The sequence below is a fragment of the Cavia porcellus genome, unplaced genomic scaffold (assembly GCF_034190915.1).
Source record: "Cavia porcellus strain 051 isolate PalLab524CR breed Dunkin Hartley unplaced genomic scaffold, mCavPor4.1 scaffold_1, whole genome shotgun sequence".
NCBI classification, from domain to species: Eukaryota; Metazoa; Chordata; class Mammalia; order Rodentia; family Caviidae; genus Cavia; species Cavia porcellus.
The window spans coordinates 132,008,309-132,028,414 of NW_026947484.1; the positions used below are offsets into that span (position 1 = coordinate 132,008,309).

General features: G+C 34.5%; 1 protein-coding gene across 3 annotated transcripts in view; it reads left to right on the plus strand.

Annotated features, from left to right (window-relative positions):
• Rap1a (RAP1A, member of RAS oncogene family) overlaps positions 1-20,106 on the plus strand; it is a 95,253-nt gene that overhangs the window by 61,552 nt on the left and 13,595 nt on the right. For all 3 annotated transcript variants that reach the window (XR_010049567.1, XR_010049562.1, XM_003479228.5), the window contains exons 2-3: positions 13,451-13,534; positions 18,168-18,236. Coding sequence is in view for 1 of the 3 variants with exons in the window: in XM_003479228.5 (XP_003479276.1) it covers positions 13,478-13,534; positions 18,168-18,236 (126 nt within the window). In the remaining 2 variants the exon portion in view is untranslated. The remainder of the gene's footprint in view (positions 1-13,450; positions 13,535-18,167; positions 18,237-20,106) is intronic.

Below are 20,106 nucleotides of genomic sequence, written 5' to 3' on the forward strand. Positions count from 1 at the left end.
TTCAGTACAATGTGTTCAGGTGTGAATGTACATTTTTTTTCTTCTCACTGTGTTTGGCATTCACTAGACACTCTGAATCTGAAGGTTCCTAAGTTTTCAGTTTGCCTCTAATAATGTTCTTCTATTATTTGATTCCTCTGTTTTTTTAATTTTACTTTAAAAAAGATTAAGATAAAAGAGGATATAACAACACAGGCCAGAACAGAACAATTTAAGCAACATAGTGTTTAACCACGACAACCCGACATAACAGTAGTTACCACAGTGTCTCTTTCCTTGAAATATTTGAGTATACCTTCATATACTATAGCATCAAACATAACAAGACAGTGTAAAACCATTCAAGAGAATGAAAGTATTACAGGGTATTCAGAACCAATTAACAGAAAACGAACAGTGGTTACTATATTATCTCCTTGTTTATAAAAAATTTTGTTTATACTATCACATATAATAAAATCCAGTAAGAAACAACATGGTAAAACTGATGGAGACAGAAGAACAAAAGGTTGGTGGGTGGTTCAAAACAAGATGATATTAAATCATCACTAGCTATTATAGTATCTTATTTTCTTCAAAATATCTGTTTATACCATCACAGACAATAAAATCAAACAACTCAGAATGAAACCATTGCAACTAATGAATGAAAACATTATAAGGCTTCAAAGCAATATAATGGGGAATCATGATTACCACATACTTTTATGTATTCTTACCATTTCTTACACTAGGGAAACTATTCGGTATTTATACATGTGACTTTGATTTACTTCACTTATGAGTATGGTCTCAAGGTGCATCCATTTATTTATAAATATCTCAATGTGATCATTCTTTATAGCTGAGTAGTACTCCATTGTATAAAAATACCACAACTTTTTTTTATCTATTCCTCAGATGATGGACATTTAGGTTGTTTCCAAGATCTGGCTATTACAAATTGTGCTGCTATAAACATGGGTACACATATATCACTGTGGTATGATGTCTTCAGTTCTTCTAGGAATATGCCTAGAAGTAGAATAGCTGGAACTAATGGGACTTCCAATCCCAGCTGTCTGAGAAATCTCCAGACTGACCTCCACAATGGTTGCACCAGTCTACACTCACACCAACAGTGCAGGAGAGATCCCTTTTTCCCACAGCCTCTCCAGCATTGTTTGTTGGTAGTTTTCTTGATCCTGGCCATTCTTTCTGGAGTAAGATGAAATCTCAGTGTGGTTTTAATTTGCATTTCTATAATGACTAAATGATGATGAACATTTTTTCATGGATTTCTTTGCCCTTTGTATTTCTTCATCTGAGAATTGTGTATTCATCTCAGATGCCCATTTTTGGATTGGATCTTTGAATTTTGGGGGTCTGATTTTTTTAAAAATTCTTTATATGTTTTAGACAGAAGTCTTTTGTCTGAGGGACAGTTTGCTAAGATTTTTTTCCCAGTTTGTAGGTTTTCTTTTCACTATGCTAGAGATTTCTTTTGACGTGCAGAAACTTTTTACTAAGACATGATCCCAGTTATTGGTTCTGGAAGTATTTCCCGTGCGGTTTGATTCCTGTTCATGAATTCTCTGCCTACCCCTATGTCTTTAAGGTTTTTACCCTTGAATATTCAGATCTTTGATCCATTTAGATTTTAATTTAGAATGTAGTGATAGGCATGGGTCCAGTCTTAGTTTTTGGCATATGGAGAGCCAGTTTTTCCAACACCATTTATTAAAGAGACTGTCATTCTTCCAGTGAACATATTTGGCCCCTTTATCAAAGATAAGGTGGTTGAGTGTGTTTGTAGTTGTGGTTGTATCTTCTAATCTATTCCATTGATCTTCGGCTCTGTTTTGATTCCAGTAGCATGTTGATTTTACTACAGTTGCTTTGTAGTAAAACTTTTAAGTCAGGGATTGTGATGCCTCCTGCTTTGCCTTTGCTGCTTAGAAGTGTCTTTGCTATTCTAAGTCTCTTCTGGTTCCAGATGAATTTTAGGAGTGATTTCTTTAGATCTATGAGATGTGTGGTGGTATTTTTATTGGGATTGCATTGAATCTGTATAAGAGTTTTGGGAGAATTTTCACAATATTTGGGCCATTTTCACAATATTTATTCTTCCTATCCATGAGCAAGGGATGTCTTTTCATTTTCTGAAATCCTCTTCAGTTTCTTTTTTCAGTGTATTAGAGTTTTCCCTATATAAATCTTCCACTTCTTTCGTGAGAATAATTCCTAAATATTTCTTTTTTTTTTTTTGGTTGCCAGATTCCTCAGTTTTCTTTCTAGACTTTGTGGCAGGTAACTGGTAGAACTTTTGGATCTATCTTTTTGTCTTAATTCCTTTTCTGTGTTGTCATAACAAAATACCTGATGCTGGATAATTCATAAAGAAAAAAGGGTATTTTGGCTCACAGTTTAGAGGCTGGGAAATGTTAAGAGCATAGTGCTAACATCTGTCTAGCTTCTGGTGAAGGCCTTGGTGTATCATAACATGGCAAAGGGTATCACATGTGAGAGAGAAAGTAAGCCAGAAAGAGCTCACTTTTATAACAAAACCACTCCCAAAATAATCCTATAATGCGCTGATCTGTGAGTGATCAAAGCCTTTATGACTCAGACACCTCCCAAAGGGCCACCTCCCAAGTACCGTTAACATATGATTTTGAGGGATTAAGTTTCCAACACTGAAATTCAGGGTATATATTTAAACCATAGCAGCCTCTTATATACAGTCCATCTCTCTGTCCTTGTTTTGCACTCTCTGGATTCAGCATATTGGTTCATTTACTAGTTCTTCAGCTATACCCATTTTTCTCTTTCCAGTCTTTGAACTGAACTTTCATTATAATGGTCATGTTTTAATTTCCATGTCTCTCGCATGTCCTTTGCATAGACATGACAACATCCAGAGTGTCTTTAGCATATTATGTTTATTTTATAGTCTTCTATATGCTCTGTTATTTGTCTTCTTTGGGTTTTGTTCTTCTATTTATTGACCATATTGCCTCTGTCAAATAGTTTTCTTTAGATTCTTGATTGCTGGCTACTTTTAGAATCTATTTTTTTCTATTGATAGCAGTTTATTTCCTTTCATTCAGGAATGGGTAGAAAGTACCTGGTTTTACAGTATGAGGAGTAAGTTATAAAATTCATGTATAATTAGTGAGCCCTCCATTTCTGTTGGTCATAGTCCTCTGATAAACCTAGTGCAGTTATTAGCAAACTTTTTCTTTAAGGGATCAGTTAATAAATATTGTAGGCTGTTAGAGCATTGTATTCTCTGAGGCAAATGTAGTTGACTTTCTGTATCCTCAGACTGTGCATTCATGAATTCAATCAACAGAGGATCAAAAAATACTCAGAAAAAATTACATCTGTAATGAACACATGCAAAAGTTTTTCTGTCATTAGTTCCCTAAACAATACAGAATAACTGCTCATATTGAATTAGGTGTTATTATAAGTAATAGAGATGATTTAAAGCATACAGGAAGATGTAAATAGTTTATATGCAATTACTATGCCATTTTATAGTTTAAGAGACTTGAGCATCTGTAAATTTGGGTATCTGGAATGTGCAGAAGTATTCTTGGAACTAACCCCTTATTTATACTAGAGGATACCTGCACATCACGTTTGATCAGTTTCTCTCCATGTATAGTCTTTTCTTCAAAGTATACCGTCCTTGAGAGGATTGGGAAGCTAAAAGGAGATGCTATCAAGATGGAGAATTCTTTCAGTGAGATATTCATAAAATTTTATAGTATCAAAATTGAATTTTCATTATGATATACTATGCAAATGATTTTTTAAGGAAGTTAAATCTTAACTATGCTTTCTGTATCCATTCTAGTCTCTCTTCAGCATGCTGTGGTCAGTTCCTTGGGTTTTGTTTTATTTGTGGTGCTGGAGCTTCAACCCAAGGCTTCATGCATGCTAGGCAAGTGTTCTACTCCTGAGCAACACCCTTAGCTCCACTTGTCAATTTTTAAATATTTATGGTATCTGTAAATATTGGAGATAACCATCAATATTGTTAGGAAACCACCTTTCATGTTCCTAATATAAAAAGTTTTGCTCTAGAATTTCTCATTGCAGTTAAATTTCTTTTAATGAATTTTGTACAGCAGGCTCAATTGTACAGGATAAACTTTTGTCTTGTAATCCTTTACATGTTTTTAAAATACAGAAGCAACAAAATTGTCCTTGATTTGCATCACAACTATCTGATATTTTGTAAAAGGAGTAGTTTTGAGGAGAGAAGAACGAAAAAGTTGATATTATAACTTGGATCATAGTGTTAAGGACTCAAGTTTGACTTAAAACATAGTGTAATAGTTATTCCTGTCCTCTGTATTTGTCAGGAAAATTTAACCAAAGTAAGAAACTTTCTGATGCTGTGTTGGGAGTGCAGAGCACAAGAGATTTCCATAAAAAGGCATAGGACTTGCTTGGAAGAACATAGTGGTTTTCTAAGTTGGCAGTAATCAGAACTAACTGCCTTTTAAAAGAAAATATTAACTCCAGTTATTCTTATTGAGAATTTGTATGTATGTTTTCTTATATGAGCTACTTTATTCTTATTGTTTGAAAATGTGCTTATGTGTATACATTCATAACCTAAGGTGTTTGTTTGTTGTAAAGAAAATAATTTTCTGTACATTACAATGTGTGAAAAATGGCTTTGGAAGTTGAATTATCTTAACACTCGATTTAAGGAACAAATGGTCAAGTATTTTGTTGTTATAGAACACCCAAAATAATTTGATGACCTCTGAGTTTTTTCCCTAATTTTTGTTGCCTTAAAAAAAAATACTGGAGGCATTTGGAGAATATAAATGAGCTTTCTATATTAGGATTTACTTTTGAAAGATGAACACTTTTGAATTAGAGACATGGTAGGTTCACTTACTGTTAAAGGAGCAGCAGTCCCCTCAATATTAAAAGGCTAGGAAAGGAGGTTAAGGATAGGATATTTCTGCATAAAATGTATATTTTTGCATTTAACTGTCAGTATTTTTTAATAGAAATGAGGGAACTGGCTAATATAGATGGAAGTATAAAATGCCTGGTGTCTAACACAAACTGTCTACCTGCCCTTTTTTCTTTCCTTCCATCTCCATAGTAAAATGTGGTTGTTTTGCAGGGTTCAGTTCTTAGCTTTTTTGTCTTTTTACTGCATTAAGTTCTTCTTGATGATCTCATCTCCTGCTATGGCTTGAATTGCTACCACATTTTTACTGAGTCTGTATTTCTAGTCCATTTGCATCCACTGCTTTTATACGTGGGTCAAAATAGCAGACTGTGCTATATGTTTTACAAGTAAGAATCTCAGACTTAATTTTGCTAGTAATAATATCTTGTTTTTCAGCCTTCTCTTGTCTCTCCTGTCTTAATTGCAGGTATGCCACAGTATACTTGTTTGCTTAAGCTAGATGCCTGAAAGGTTATCTCCCTTATAATCACTGATCATTTACAGAGTCCTGCCAGTTTTACTTTCAGAAAACAGCTGTCCTCTTTTTCACTTTAGTGCTACTGTACAGGTCCGTCACATCTCCCATCTGAACTTTAGGAGTAGTTTCCCCACTGTTCTCCGAGGTATCTTTCCAGAATTTAAATCTAACTATATTCACTTTAAAAAACAAACTGATTTCTCTCTATTTGCTTAGCTAGTAAAATGTAAACTGCTGTATTTAATGGGGCACATGCTTTGCAAGCAAAAGTCAGTCTTCAAACCCAGATTCATCATCTGTATCTTCTTTTTAAACTCCATGTTCTAGCCACACTATACTATATATATTTCTTGGATCTTTTGTATTTAATGTTTCAATGTGTTTGCTTAAGCTGTTTCTTCAGAATTAACTATCTTAGATAGACTTTTCTTTGTTCTTCCCTCACTCCCTGATTTTATCTGTGCACTGACTTCATTCACATCACACTGTAGGTATGTCTTTCTTTCTGTTCTATAATAGTTTATTTAAGAGGGAAAATACACTGTTCATTTTTTGTTTCTCTGATACCTAGAAAACTAGTATTTTTGACACACAGGAAATATTTGACTCAAAATGATCATCTTTGCCATTATATTTGCTATATAATAGACTGATGGATCCTTTTCTTCCCCAAGTAAATTTTCTTAGATTACCTCTATTGACCTGTAATCTCCATGTAATAAAACAAACCTATTAAAAGTGTACACTTCAATAAATTTTGTTATATGTGTATACACATACAACTATTGCTGCAGACAAGATTAAGAATAATTTCCATTACCGAAAAAAACATCCTCATGCCCCATCCTAGTCCTTAGCTCTGAACCACTACCACTGGTTCCAAGTAGCTTGCTGCCTCTATAGCTCAGTTTTGTGTTTTCTGGATTTTTATATACATGGAATATGCAGTATGCATTCATTTTGTCAGGCTCATTTTGTTGACTGTGTTTTTGAGATTTGTTCATGTTGTATTTATCAACAGTTCTTTATTATTCAGTAGTGTTCTATTAATTGTATATACAATAATGTATCCATTCACATCTTGCTGGATACATGGGTTGTTTCTAGATTCTGGCTGTTATGAACAAAAATAATAGTTGAAATCCCCACCCCTTAGCCTGTTACTGTTTAACTTGTCAAAATTACTGTCTTTTATACTCTGAATTACTTTTGACCCTGTGTGAAAGATCTGTTGCTGTGTAACAGGTTATCTAAAATCTTATCAATTTAAAACAAAAATCATTATTTGTTGACTTACTATTTCTGTGACCAGGGACTTGGTAGTAGCTTGACTGTTAAGTTTCTGGCTGGAGATCTGTCTTGAAGTTTCAATCATTTGCAGTAGGCTTGACTAAAACCTTAAGGTTTGTTCAGTCACATGGTTGACATGTGGGTGGTGGCCTTTGGTAGAAGGCTTCAGTTCATCTTTAGGTGGGCCTCTGAAGAGCTGGTGTTATACTTGACATGGTGCTTGAACTCCCTCGGAGCAAATGATCCAAGCTACAAAGCCTTAATTTAGGAGCAAGATTCAGAAGTATTTTGCCATCATCACATCTGTCATATTCTGTTGATTACAGAAGCAGTCTTAATTTCATGTGGGAAGAAGGTACACAAATCCTGAAAAGGCACTATACAAGGTGTGAATACCAGAGGCCAGGATAATTGGGATTCACTTTGGAAGATGATTACCACTTTTATCAAAAGTGAATGAACATATGTGCATGGTTCTACTTTTGGATTTCATTCAGCTGCATTTCACCCAGCTTTTCTTTTTTTCGTCAATCACAATATAGATATTACTTCAGGGTTTTTGTTGTTTGTTTGGTAGCAGCCCTTGACCTCACAACCTCAGGCTTTTCAGACAGGAGCTGTGCCACTGAGCTATATCCCAGGCCACATTACTGCAGTTTTATAGTAAATCTTGAAACCAGATAGTGTAATAATTTTGTTCTGCTAAAACATGTTAGCTATTGAGTTACACTGGTATGGTCAAAAATTTTATTTTTGAAATTACAGTAAAAAGTACATTATCATTAATTTCCCTCAGAATATTCCCCTTGCTTGGAACACACATTGCATTGTTCTTACAATTTCTGAAGCAGTTCCAGAAATTCTTTTTCAGGTATTTAGTTGCTCTGGTGTACCTGAATTACATCCTGAATTGATTAGAAATGTTTGGCTTTTGTGGTCAGTTTGATTTGGAGGTTGAACCATTAAATCACCTGTTGCCAGATCCAGAGAATTAAGTTGAGTAAGAACATATCATGATCTTTATGAACTTGCTTTTCCTTTGGATGGCACTAGGTAGCAGCATTCACCATATGTCTGATCATACCTTGTAAAGACACTCAGAGGACGTCTAGAACTACTGCAGAGAGTGAGTGGCAAAGATGATTGGATAAGTATACCAGAACAAAAGAGTATTTTGAGGGGGCTTAGTGACAATGTGTCTTTGTTGTATTAACTTTTTGTTAGTATGTTTATAGCACATAACAATTACATTCATCATGGGGAGTTGGTACACGTATATTACACACTTTAATTCTTTTTTCATCCCCTTCCTCCCACCTCCTCCCTCTGTAGTAAATTTGAACATTCACCATAGTTTTTGATCACTCTTTATACTTACATTTTCATATCAATGATAAAGTCATTTGTTTCTACAAAAACAAGAAACCTGGTTGGAATTACACTGAATCTGCACATCAATAATAAGAGAATTAAATATCTTAACAATATGGGCATATCTTAATATAGCATATCTCTCTATAGGTCTATAATTTCAGCCATGTTTTGTATTTTCAGTGTGTAGATCTTGTATATATTTTGTTAAATTCAACTGTAATTAATTTCTAACGGATTTTTTGTAAATGATATTTTTATTTCATTTTTCAGTTCTTTGATAGTTTATAAGTATACAATTGCTTTGTTCATATTAACCTCTTAGCCTGCAGTTTTGCTAAAGTCATTTAGTAGTCTGGCAGTTTTTGTGTGTATAGTCCTTGAAATTTTCATCATATAAGACCATGTCATTAAAAATAGAGAACTTCTTTGTTTTTTCTTTTGCATAGGCTAGAATCTACTATACATACCTAGCGTAGTACAATATTAAATACTAGCTGTAAGAGTAAACATATGGAGAGCAGAAAAAGCACTTGAAAAAAATCTAACATCTGTTCTTAAAAACCTGTATAAACAAATGTGCATGAGAACAGCCAGTCTTAAGTAACCAAATGTGCTGACTACTTGGAATAGGTAGAAATTCTTCATATAAGACCATCAATATCTGTATAGAAAAGAAAAGAACTTTTTTTCACTATTCTCAAGGTGAAATTTAGTATTTCCTTGTTTTTGAATGCAGAAAATAGTTGTAATATTCTCAGCAGAGGCAAGTTTAGTACCAATAAATGCTACTTTTTCTGTATTCTTATTTTAAAATGTGTTTCTTAAAACAACATATACAGTAGCTATCATTTGTTTATCTTGCCTTTGAATTATTTAGATGATTTGCATTTGATGTAATGATGTGGTTTTAATTTCACTATTCTGTTTGTGTTCTTATACTTTCTATTTGTTTGTTTTTTGGTTTAGTTTGATTTTTTGCTTGCTTTTTTGGTTTTGGAATTTTGTTTTGTTTTGATTGTTTTTTCAGGTAGGGTGTTGCTATATAGTTTAGGCTAGCCTTGAATTTATGGCAATCCTCCAGCCTTAGCCTCTGGAATACTACCATTATAGGCATGGACCATCATGCCCACTGCTTTGCTTTTTTTTTACTTTCTTTCCAGCTAAAAGTGTACATGAGGTACAGTGCTTTGGTGCATGCAGACAGTGGTTTTTAAAAACAACTAATTAATATATGCATCACCTTGCAGACCTACCAGAAGGTTTTATCTCAGCTGTTGTATTATTAGCCATGCTTGCTTTTTTTATTTTTCACATTTGTTTGTTTATTGTAGTGGTTTATGAGATGCTTAAAATATGAATCTTTAACATTATTTTCAAATGTTGAACTAGTTCAGATGTATTCTAAACACCTTCAATAATGTGTTTCCTTTTTCTTTCAATATTGTATTTTAGCTCTATACATGTGTTATGTTAACTGGTTTTGTTTTACATGATTAAAATATCTTTTAGATTTACTCTCATTTACTTTGTTTGAGCTGGTGAACTTTTCACTATAGTTTTTTAGAAAGGAGTTTGAAAAAAATTTTTTTACTTTCATTTCTGAAAGATGTATTTGTTGTATTTAGCTTTTCATATTGATTTTTTTCCTGTTGTTTAAAGATGTTCCTTTTTTCTCTAATTTTAAAGTGAGTAACCAAACTAAAGTTCAGTGAAACAGATAAGACAGTAGGAAATCTACAATAATGCCTATATTGTGTATTGTTATCCTCTAAATAGTGGCTTCCACTACCAGCTTTAGTCTTACAAAGTCAAACAAGCAATTAGTTCCTCCAAATCAGCCATTGCTGGTTGGGGGGTGGTTCTTCTGCTCCCCTCTCTGGCATCACTTCCTTCTTGGTTAAGATGTTCCATTTTTTTCATGTCTTATATTGCTTTTCCAGAAGTCCCAAGAAACCTGTGTATATTTTTCCTTCTTAATTTTTCTTTCCCTTCCTACCTTACTCCCTTCTTTTTTTTGATTACTGTCCTCATGGTTCTGCAAGGGATCAAACCCACAGACAGCCTCACACATGCTTACTCAAAGCCTGGAACATTGTGTATCACTGTGCCAGCTTATTGGAAGATTTCGCTTTCTGAGACAAGTTGCTAAGTTTGAAAAGACACATTCTGGATTTCATTGTTCCATATTTTTCCAGTGTAGGAGCAAAGGTGTGAATTGGTATGTTTCATTCTAGGCCCATTCTCCTGAGACTTTGACTGGTACTCCAGGAAGTAGATTCCTCACCTCAGACTTTTATTCAGCAGTGTTGTCCTCTGCAATAAGCTACTGTACATCTTTTCAAACAGCACTACACATCCTGCTCTCTTAGGCAGGAAGGGAATTCTATGGCTTCATCAGCTGATCTGAGTCTACCAGCCTGGAGAGAGTTTCATACATGACACATAGTTAAAACATGATAGAGTTTCTCTTTTAGCTTTGTCAAAGGTGAGAATTTCAAAGAATTGGCAGCAGTTCTATACTTTTTCAAACTTTTATTCAGGAATATATAACTTTTATATCAGTACTATATATAGATAAGATAGATAGATAGTACCTAACTAAACTTTGTTCCTAAACTTTTCTCCCTGAAACTTCTAAGATTTTTTTTCTAATTGATAGCTTTTCAAAAATTTGATTATTTTACCTTTCTGTGATTTTTCTTTATGTGTATACTAGTCACTGAGTTTCTTGGATCTATGTGTTTATAATTTTTATCAAATTCTGTCATTATGTTTCAAATAATATTCTCCTCCTATTTTAGTTATACATTCACTAAACCCCTTGATAGCTTAATATTATCCTGTGATTGTATTCTTTTTTATCTCCCTCCTTTGCCTACCGTTCCTCCTTTCTTCCCTCTCTCCTGTTTCCCTTTTCCTTCTTCCTCTCTTCTCTCGGCCTCTTGTCCTCCCTCCCTATTTGTGTGTGTCTTTGTGTGTGTGTTTTAGATGAGGCTCACTAAGCTGCCCAAATTAGACAAATTCCTGGGCTCAAGTGATCCTTCTTCCTTAGTCTCCCAAGTAGCTAAGACTATAGGCAACTTTCACTGTGCCCATTCATATTCCTCACCTTTTTCTTATGTTTCAGTACAAGTTTTTTTTTTTTTTTTTTTTTTTTTTTTTTGCGGTACTGGGGATGGAACTCATGACCTCACGCTTGCCATGCTGGCGCTTATGTGACTGAGCTAAATCCCCAGCTCTAATACAAGTAATTTTTGTTGCTTCAGATTTTATGAACTTTTCTGCTGCTGTTTTAAATGTATAATTAAGCCCGTCTAGTAAATTTTTCATTTCAGATAATGAATGTTTTTGAATGATAGTAATTCTTGTTATTAGGACTACTATTTCTCTCCTCATTATGTTTTTCTTTAAATTTTTGAGTATTTAAAATAGCAGTTTTAAAGGCTTCATTAGCTAATTTGGCTATCTTGTTTCTGAGGCTGTTTTAATTAATTAATTTCACTCAAGTCACATGTTCTTTTTTATTTTATTTTATTTTATTTTATTTTATTTTATTTTATTGTCTTTTTTTTTGAGACGGGGTCTCGCTATGTAGTTCAGGCTGGCCTCGGGCTTACTTTGTAGCCCAGGCTGGTCTCGAACTCACAATGATCCTCCCACCTCAGCCTCCCAAGTGCTGGGATTATAAGCGTGAGCCACTACGCCCAGCTTAGTCACATGTTCTTTATTTTTTCTTTCCACATCTCTCAATTTGTTTTGTTTTTGAGATGGAGTCTTGCCATGTTGCTTAGACTGCTCTCAAACTTACAGTCTCTCAAGTCTCCCAAGTAACTGAGACAACAGTTGTGTACTACCATACCTTGCTATGTGTATCAGTTTTTTTCTTGGGTGCCAGACATATTTATTTTTGTTTTGTTGAGTAATAGCATTGCTTTCCTTCTTTTAAAGAATTTTGAACCTTATTGGAAGTACTAAATATATCATTTACGATAGGGCTTTTTTAGCTCTACTACTAAGTATGAATTGTGACAGGTTTCTAGTGAGTTCCTGGTCTTTCAACAAGGAAAAATTTTCCAGTTAGAAACCATGCCTGGCATGGTGGCACACATGTGTAATCTTAGCACTCGGGAGGCTGAGGCAGGAGGATCACCACGAGTTCAAAGCCAACCTGGGGTACATAGTGAGTTCAGGGCGAGCCTGAATTACACAGGGAGACCTTGCCTCAAGAACTAATAAAAAAGAAAGAAAAAGGAATCCTATTCCCCTGTACCATGTGAAACTATGGGAATTGTTCAGCTGGAGGTCTTCTTTTCTTTGCTTTTTTTCAGACTTTATGTCTAGCTTAGTGTTGGCCGCAGGCTGAAATGAATCCATGAGCAGATATATATATATATATATGGAGTTTCCTATGTGTAATTCCCTCTGTATTTCTAAGCTCTTTTTGAGTTTTTTCTCCTTGAACCACAGTCTGAAAAGTGTCTTCAAGCAGAAAGCCAGTACAGTTGTGTAGGTCTCACTTCATTTTTTTCCTGTCTCTGAAAAATCACAGTCCTGCTAAGTGTAGTAGTGCATGGCAGCACTCAGGAGGCAGGGCTGGAGTTCAAGGCTAGCCTGGGTGATATAGTGAGTTCAAGGATAGCCTGCGCTACAAAGCAAGACCCTGTCTCAAAACAGAACAAAACAAACATAAAAAAAAAAAAATCAAAGTCCTACCGTATTGGTTGTCCAGTGTCTGAAAAGTGTATGCCTTGCTACTCCATCATGGCCATTGGAAATTACTTCCTTTTATTTTCTATAGCAACTTGGGCTTTATGAAATACATCATTGATATCTGCTAATATTAATTTTACTCTGATCTCCTGTTCATAGCCTAATAATTTCCAAAGTGACATTTTACATGATTCAGGCTAAATGCAGTAATGAACAAAAGAGAATTATTATATGATGTTTTAAGCAAATGAAATAGTATGTGCATTATACATTCCAAGAAAGTAGTTAGATGGCTCAAATTATGGCTTCACAAAGAATTGGGCTTATGATTATAGTTACAGGACAGTTACTGGTTTTAATCATCTTGTTTTCTGATCAGACACTTAAAATAACATGAACAGGCTAGCAGTTGATGTCTTGTCAAAGATAGTCCTTAGTGAATTAAAATTGGTAGTAGCACTATAAACCTGTTAAAAACTGCGTGGTTTTTATTCTGTAGCCTTTGTTGCTCCTTTGAGAGGATCAAGGAAAAAGCAAAATTCTATATTTGATGTGATAGTTGTACATGCTTACGCTATTCTCAGGATGTTTGTTAATTTTTTGTTTATTTATTTATTTATTTTGCTTTTTAGATTGTCAGTATTTAAACAGACCACATCATGCGTGAGTACAAGCTAGTGGTCCTTGGTTCAGGAGGCGTGGGAAAGTCTGCTCTGGTAAGTTAGCCACTTAACTAATTAGTATATATTAACAGAAATTTAACATTACTGGCTTTAACACTTTTAGTAACTAGGGAGAAAATGTGACATTTTTATATACCTAATATCTATCCAACAAGAGACGGGATCATCCATTAAGCAGAGATGTGTTGTTTCACATATTCTTTTTTTTTTCCATTTTATTTTCATTTACTTTTTTATTTACCAAATACTTACTGGTTGCTTTATATATCAAGCACTAGTGTTTCTCATTCAAAGAGTATGATTGTTCTCATTTTTAAGGAGTTCACATTATACCGGGGTAAACTCTTTATTATAGTATAATAGAATAAGTCCTCCTCTACCTTTACCTCAAACTTACATGGAATGAAAGTTATGTTTTGCATATATGCTATATTCATTCAGTAACTTACATTTATACAAATATTTCCCATTTAATGATCTGTTTGTTTAATAACTGCATGTAGTACTGAGGTGTGCTGTTCAGACTTATGACCCACCACTTAGACAAATGATCTGCCCTTTGTTTTTTGTACAGTTCTGTACATCCTATTTATAGGACCTCTGTGTCTTTTTTCTACAGTATACATTGTTTATACAATTCTGTTCATTTCGGTTGAACTGTACAGTAAAATACTATAGTTTTATGTTCCTTTATACATTACAATATTACATTTAGAAATTACACAAATAAAAGCAAAGTAATTAAGGTTGGAATTTCCTTTGAGTGTTTCTTTGTTCTGAAGATTGTATATGCCATATTAGTTGCTCATTTAGCAACCAGTGCGTTTAATGACCTAGTCACAGGTACTGAACTCAGTCATTAAGTGAGGAATGTTTGCAGACTGAGATCATAATAGTGAGCAAAACCAGTGACAGTCACAGTCTCTTAGTAGAGAACTTAGTAGAGATATACTAGAACTTAGTAGAGATATAATAAAACACAATTAAAGAAAGAGCTAATTGATTATACTTGGGAAAGAGATACTCTGAAAGAAAAGTGCAGATTGTTATAGGAGAGCCTATGACAAGTGGCCCTAAATTATCATTTGAACAACTGAGAGAAAGTTCTGTGTAGTTGGAGGCAGGAGTGAGCAGGGAGGAGAGGAAAAGGAAATGAGGTAGCTGATAAACAGGGACCATACCATGGTTTGAAGACCAACAATGAACATGGAACTTATTTTTAATACCAGTGAGAAAGCATTGAAGCATTAAGGGGGGCTGGTACATTGGATGTATCTTTTAATGGGTGCAGTGCTGCTCTGTTTAATTGACAAGAAAATTGGATATAGGAAAAATTGAGAGCTAATTAAGAATACTAAATTACTTTTTTTAAAAAAGAATACTAGTTTATTATTTATGGAAACTTGATTTAGGTCCATGTAGTGAAGAAGTGATACATAGATGGTCTAAGGTTTCAGTGGGAGGTAGACTTGACACAGCTTAGTCTGGATTAATATAAGGTCCAGGAAAGAAGGAACAGTCAGTTTTATGTTTCTGCGATGTTCAAGTGAATTTTCAAGATCAAAGCTTAAAAGACCAGGTATGGTGGCACATATCTATAATCCATCCTGAGGCAGGAAGCTCACCATGAGTTGAAGTACAACCTGGGGTACATAATGAGTGCAAGCCTAGCCTAAACTATGTTGCAAGACCTTGATTCAAAAAATGAAAGAAAGAGCTTAAAAGAGGCTTATGATACAATTTTAGGTGCCTCCAATATATCAGTGGTATTTAATTATGAAAATAATCTCTGTAGACATATTTGAGATTGTATGTTTTTTCAAATGCAAGTAACTTTCAGTTCAGCAGTTTTCTTTCTAAAAATTTATTCTGCATATAAATTGACATGCGTAAAAATGATACTGTTAAGAGCCAAGTGTGGTGGTGCATACTTGTAACTTGTAAGACTCAGGAGACTGAAGATACAATGATAGACTTCAAATTATGTAAATAGTGGATAATATCAGTTACATTTTAGGAGTTGAATTGAGTTACTGGGAACATGGGTGGTAGGTAGGCAAGGATAATTTTTCAAAATCCATAGGAATGAATGAAATTCTCTAAGGAGAGACCAGAAAGAATCAAGAGCTGAGCTTTACATACTTTTCAACCTATAGATAATAGATAGGATTAGAGAATCCATCATAGGAAAATATATCTTGTACTCTGCTTTACTGTAAAGAACATATCTATATGACTGCCCAGAATTCAGATGTAAAAGAGGAAAGAAATGATCTAGGAACATGAAAGTTGTTGAATGTGCCTTAAGTCAGCAATAGTGCCATTACCACACTGAGGTGACTTAAAATGTAAATGAGACTTGAAATGCAGCTACCATATAATACACTGTTGAAGTAACTTGGTATGTGAGAGAACAAAGTAAAGGGGCAGAAACTAGAGGGATCATGGAGTTAAGGGAGGTTTTGTTTGGAGATTAGAGGTAGTGAAACATATTTGTGTGTTGGAGGCAATAATCCAATGAAGAGGAAAACGATAATATACAAGAAAGAAAGGAGGAGAGGATTTGGTATGAAAGTTGGAATAAATTTAAAATCTGTCCACATGAATGAAATGTTCCTGAGAATTGAGAATGTAAGATTCAGAGAAATAATGAAAGATTAGTTTTAGTGACAAAGATGTGAGAAGTATGAGACAATTTTCATGTTTACAAGTCTCACTAGTATCTGGCTCATTAATGTCACACTTGACTTCATTCCTTATTCTACATCCACACTCTTGCAATAGTATGTATTGTATATTCTTTAGAAAACACTGTAAATCTATGAGAGGAGAGTACATATTAATATCATTATAAAAATAGTATGACCTTAAAGACTCTGGACAGTATTTTGAGAACTGAGGCTCTGGTCTAAAGCATATTAGGAAACATATCAGACTATTTTTCATATTTAAATTCATACTGAGAAAATGAAAATAAATACTTGATAAAAATTAAGACTGAAGCTTTTGGTGCGATCATATCCAGATTTTTCTTTAAATAATATGAGTTTGGTAAGAGAAATAAGTTTGAAGTTTACTGTATTCAAGTTAATCTGTTTAGTGCAAGCTTAAATAGTGCATGAAGTATTTCTCTTAGTAATTAAGTATAAATGACCTCTTTCCACATTTTTACTTTTGCCTTAAAGGTAATAATACACCATATCCTGTTTTAAAGCTGTCTAGGAAATATAACCATCTTCTGTACTTCTTTTTCATTTACTGAATGATAAAATACATTGTTTCTAGTATGTGCTTTTAGAAATCTTTGAAATAAAGGAATCCTCCTTTTCTGTGTGGTATACATTTCAAGACCTCCAGTGAATACTAAAAACCACAGATAGTACTGAACCCAATATATACTGTTTTCCATGTACCTGTGTATCTCTGGAAATGATAAATTTATAAACTAGAAGAACAATAGCTTAAAACTTTTGTTTTGTTTTGTTTTGTTTTATTGAGACAGAGCTTCACTACCTAGTAGTGCAGTCTGGCCTTGAACTCACTTATGTATGTATCCTAGGCTTGCCTCGAACTCACAGCAATCCTCCTGCCTCAGTCTCTTGAGTGCTGGGATTACTGGCATCCATCACCACACCTGGTTCACGTTTTCACTTAAACGAAGCACTTTACAGCTTCTCTTCGGTGCAGCTGAGTTGCCAGAATCACTACTTTTATGTTTTGAGTCCACTTTTAACCAAAATAAGGGTTTATTTGAACACAAGTACTGTGATACCTTAACAGTTGATTTGATACCAGCACAACTGCAAAATGACTAATGGTTGAGTAGTATGCACAGTATGGATACAATAGATAGAGAGATGATTCACTATCTCTGAATGTGTGGAAGAAAGCAGGATGGTGTCAGATTTCTTCACACTACTCAGAATGGCATGCAATGTAAAAGTTATGAAATGTTTATTTTTGGAATTTTCTACTTAATGTGGTTGTAGCATTATTAACTCTGGATTACTGAGATTTCAGGAAAATAAACACAGATAAGAGGGGCTCTGGTAGGTAATATCTGAAAAAGATGAGTAAGCAGTGCTTTCCAATGGAAAGAATAATACTTTAGAGGCAAAAAGAAGGTATATTTGAATTTCAGCTGGCAAATGGGAAAATCAGCTACATATGGAATAAATGTGAATTTACTGTGATTGTAAATTAAAAGTGACTAGCTTAGTCCCTAGAACATAACAAACACATATAAATTTAAATTCCCTTTTCTGTTTCCTCCCACAATTGGAAAGAATTAAAAATTTAGTGCCATTGTCTTTTTCCTTTAGGAGCACTATGTAGTTACTATAGGTACATGAAGAGGTATTAAAAACTTACATTTTAATGTTTTAATAAGTTAAAAATCTGGTTTTTGTATCCTCATTGTATTTTAAAATTATACAGTAACTAGCAACAACAATATGGATGAGTTTTTAACATGATCACTTCTTTCTGTAATATGTGTGATGTAACATATATGTTGTTTACATTGAAAAATGATTCTTTACATTTGGGTGTTTACCCAGAATCTTAATACAATTTCATTTAATCTCTATTGCTGTGTAAGATTAAGTAATATTCAAAAAGGTCAAATTTTTCTTTCAAGTCAATGACTTTTGTTTTTTTCCCTTAGACAGTTCAATTTGTTCAAGGAATTTTTGTTGAAAAATATGACCCAACGATAGAAGATTCCTACAGAAAGGTAAATGTGAAATTGTATACACATGTGTACAACTAGATCCTTAGATCTTTAACACTTGATCCTTGGAGTCCTTTTTTTAAATAGTTTTGAGGCTGGGTGTGTTAGCACATACCTGTAATGCTAGTACTTGGGAGGCTAAGGCAAGAGGATCACTACTAGTTTGAGGCCAGCCTGAACTGCATAGCAAAATCTTGTCTCCACAAGACAGAGAGAGAGAGAGAGAGAGAAAGAAAAGAGAGAGAGAGAGAGAGAGAGAGAGAGAGAGAGAGAGAAGGGGTAGGGGAGGGGAGAGGGGATCGGAGAAGGGGGGAAGGAGAAGGAGAAGAGAGGGAGGGAATGGGAGTGGGGAGAGAGAGAGAGAAATAGTGAGAAATAGTTTTCAGCCATTGAAAGTAGATCCAACAAACCGTTGAGGGTTTGGCTGAGTTGTTCTTGCCCAATACTTAATTCCCATTGTGTTAGCTGCTTTTCTCTCATTGCTGAGACAAAATACACCCAAAGTTAAAGAATGAAAGGTTTATTTCGCTCACAGTTTGTAGAAGTTTCAGTCCATAATGGCCTGGTTTCCAGGTAGAGTGGCTTGGTAAAGGGGCATCCCAAAGGAGAAAGACAGCAAAAGCAAGGCAGAAAAGGCAGATACAATCCCACTAGGCCCTTTAATTTTATCCAGACTGCTGGAATGGGTGGTCCTAATCCAGTCACTGGACTGATGCCAGCAATCATCCACTTATAATCCTAGCACCTGTAGTCCTAGCATTAACCATGAGTCAGTCACAAACTCTGGATTCAGCTACCTCTGAAAACCCCATCTAAAAATGAATGAGGCTTTGGGGAGACATCTAGACACACAGCGTAACACTCATCATCACACTTATAGGAAACAGAATATGTGTGTTGGTGATCAGTCTCTGAGTTGTGCATTTGTTATACTCCTATATTTGTGTACTTTTAACAGTTGTATAAATGATAAATTAGTAGTGACTTCTAAAAATAATAATATAGTTTTAAGAAATGATAAAAATGTGCTGTAACTGTTTTAAAAAGTTTCACCTAGACAAAATGTTTCTCTAAGGTATAGAGAGCTCCATGTTTTCGTATTGGTTTGTAATTTATTATTCTTTTTTCTTTGGTCTTTTTCGTTTTCATGTATCAGGGATCAAACTCACGACTGCATACTTGCAAGGCAGGCACTTATGCCGCTGAGCTAAATCCCTGGCCCCTGTAATTTATTCTTTAATGTGTTCATTTTCTTTCTTTCTTTCTTTCTTTCTTTCTTTCTTTTGTTCGTTCGTTCGTTCGTTCTTTCCTTCTTTCTTTTTTTGAGACAGGGTCTTGCTATGCAGTTCAGTTGAGCTCACTTTGTAGCCCAGGGTGGTTTCAAATTTGCAACAATCCTCCTGCTTCAGCCTCCCAAGTGCTAGAATTACAGGCACCACCACACCCAGCCCTAATGTGTTCATTTTCTGAATGAGGAATTTTTAAAAGGAAAAAAGGGATTACATTAATATGAATATATTTTCAGCTACTTTTTGTTAATGAAAATTAAGATTACTTTTATGCTGGAAGTTATCCACTGAGTTGTGTAATACATTTAATAAATTTAAAGATAATTTTACCTTTTGACTAGCAAAAAGTTAGTTAGAATCTGTACAGTAGTATAATGGAGATACACGCTATACATTTGTCCAAACCCATAGAATGTATAATATCAAAAGAAGACTATAATGTAAACTACGGGCTTTGGTTGGTAATCATGTCAGCGTAGGTTTGTCAGGAACCACTCTGGTGTAAGATGTTGATAACCAGGGTCATATGTATGGTAGAAGCTGGAAAAACATGGAAAATTTCTTTCCTTCTCCTCAATCTTGCA